Source organism: Trichechus manatus, unplaced genomic scaffold, assembly GCF_000243295.1.
Source record: "Trichechus manatus latirostris isolate Lorelei unplaced genomic scaffold, TriManLat1.0 scaffold00008, whole genome shotgun sequence".
Taxonomy (NCBI): Eukaryota; Metazoa; Chordata; class Mammalia; order Sirenia; family Trichechidae; genus Trichechus; species Trichechus manatus.
In genome coordinates this window covers 6577556-6579819 of record NW_004443944.1, presented here as the reverse complement: position 1 = coordinate 6579819, position 2264 = coordinate 6577556, and the positions used below count along the sequence as shown (strand labels likewise).

The window sequence follows — 2264 nt, the reverse complement described above, 5'->3', positions numbered from 1 at the left end:
GAGGTTTTTCATGGCACCTGGCTACTTCTCTTACTGGATCGAGCTCCTAAAGGAAGAACTATGTCTTGCTTCTTACTTTGACTGTTGTGGGGCTGTCTTATGCACAGTAGGATGGTTAAAGTGTCCCGGGTACTGTAGGATGTTTAGCAGCACCCCTGGCCTCTGCCCACTACATGCCAGGAGCATCCTCCACCCTCTGAGTCGTGACAACCAAGAAGTCCCCAGACTTTGCCAAAGTCACTCCTTCGAACACGCAGCTAGCACTTTGTGGGCTCACAGAGAGTGTTGAAGAAATGCCTGCTGGCTATCCCTGCAGACAGCATTAGATAAAGAGCCAGAACCTCCAACCTGGCTGCCTCTTGGCACACCCTGGTCATGTGACTGGACAGTTCATCTACGTCTCTGAAGCCTAGTTTCCCTGAAGATACAACCATTGGTCTCTACTTGTCCGGAGCAAAAGAGTAAGAAGGAAACCAACCACTCAGAGAAGAAATTAGTCCAGAGGACAAAGAGTCTACACAAACCTCGGCCTCATCTCCCCTGAGACCAGAAGAACTAGATGGTGCCTGGTTACCGCTGGTTCCAACCAAGGCCACAATTAGACGGATCTGGATAGATTCGGGGAAAAACGGGGAACAGAACCTCAAAGTTCTAAACAAACAAAAACAAACAGACCTACCGGACGGGCTAAGACTGGAGGACTCCCCAGGACTATCGTCCTGAGATACTCTTCAAACGTTGAACTGAAACTAACCCCTGAGGTCACGTTTCAGCTACTATCAGATTGGCTCAAAAAATAATGAATACCACCCATAAGTCCTTTGCACCTTTAAACCACCATCTATAGGAGACCAAATGGTCAACAATCATGTTAAAACAAAGATGAGAAGGTAGGGAGATAGGGAAACTAGATGAACGAAAATGGAATAACCAGAATTGAAATAACGAGATGTTCACGCATGGTGAAGAACGTAAACAAAGTCACTAAACAACTTGTGTAGAAATTGTTGAATGGGAACCTCAACTGCTGTGTAAACCTTCAACGAAAACACAATAAAATATTACTTTAAAAAATAGGCCCAATATGGTATAAAACAATATCTAAGAAAGAGCCTTATGAGCTAAAAAGTCTGAGAGCTTATCCCAGACATTCAGCAAGCCCAGGCACACGCTATGAAAGTGCACTGGCGCAGTGCTGCCACCAGATGGCACCACAGGACCTCCAGAAGAAAACCTCCCAGGAGCTGGTCCTGAAGACCAGCCGCCGCCCCGGAACCAAGTCCGGTGCCCTGCAAGTTTGCAGGTCAACAAACAGCGCAGTAAAAGAAAGGCCATCAACAGACCACTCATGCAGGAGTCCCTGGGTGGCGCAAATGGTTAAGCGCTTGACTAATAGCAGAGGTTGGTGGTTCAAACCCTCCCAGAGGTCCTTGGAAGAAAAGACCTGGTGATCTACGGCTGAAAGATCGCAGCTTGAAAACCCTATGGATCAGTTCTATTCTGCACACGTAGGGTTGCCATGAGTCGGAATTGACTTGATAGCAACTGGTTTGGGTTTTCTGGTGTATCTGATATGGAGTCCCTGGGTGGTGCAAACGGTTAATGCATTCGGCTGCTAACTGAAAGACTGGTGGTTCGAGCCCACCCAGAGGCCTGGTGATCTACTTCCAAGAAATCAGCCGTTGAAACCCTATGGAGCACAGCTCCGCTCTGACACATACGGGGCTGCCGTGAATTGCAATCGACTCGAAGGTAACTACCAGTAACAGCCCACTCACGCAGGTCACTTTTCCTGGCAATGATGGTGGTGCAGTGGGGACACTGGTACTTGGGGACGTTCTCGCCGTGCTTCTGCAGAATGTGTATCTTCATGGTGCCGCTCTGGGTGAACCGTGCGTGGCAGACGTGGCACTCGTACGGCTTCTCACCTGTGACAACACCACAAATCACCAAGTCGTGACAGAGGACACCTGGAGCCGAGAGCGTCTCCTCTGTTCCCAGGGCTTCCTCCAACCCCCTCCCTGTGCGTTTAAACCCCAGGTGGTACAGGTCAAGCACAGGTGCCCGTGTCAAGTGCAGCTGTGTTGACCAGGCCACGATTTGCAACCTTCCGAACATCTGGAGGCTGCTCTTCACCTTCAGGACACAGCTCTAGTGCGTATCCACGGGGCTGTACACTCGGGGCCCGTGAGTGGATTCCGACTCCTAGCGACCCTATGGACAGAGTAGAACTGCCCCGCAGGGTTTCCAAGGCTGTGAATCTT

At 49.9% G+C, this 2264-nt stretch overlaps 1 protein-coding gene across 1 annotated transcript in view; it reads right to left on the bottom strand.

Annotated features, from left to right (window-relative positions):
• CTCFL (CCCTC-binding factor like) overlaps positions 1–2264 on the bottom strand; it is a 42360-nt gene that overhangs the window by 20879 nt on the left and 19217 nt on the right. The window contains exons 6-7 of the mRNA XM_012558463.1: positions 1971–2151; positions 1779–1928 (exon numbers count right to left, since the gene is read on the bottom strand). Of these exons, the coding sequence (XP_012413917.1) occupies positions 1779–1928; positions 1971–2151 (331 nt within the window). The remainder of the gene's footprint in view (positions 1–1778; positions 1929–1970; positions 2152–2264) is intronic.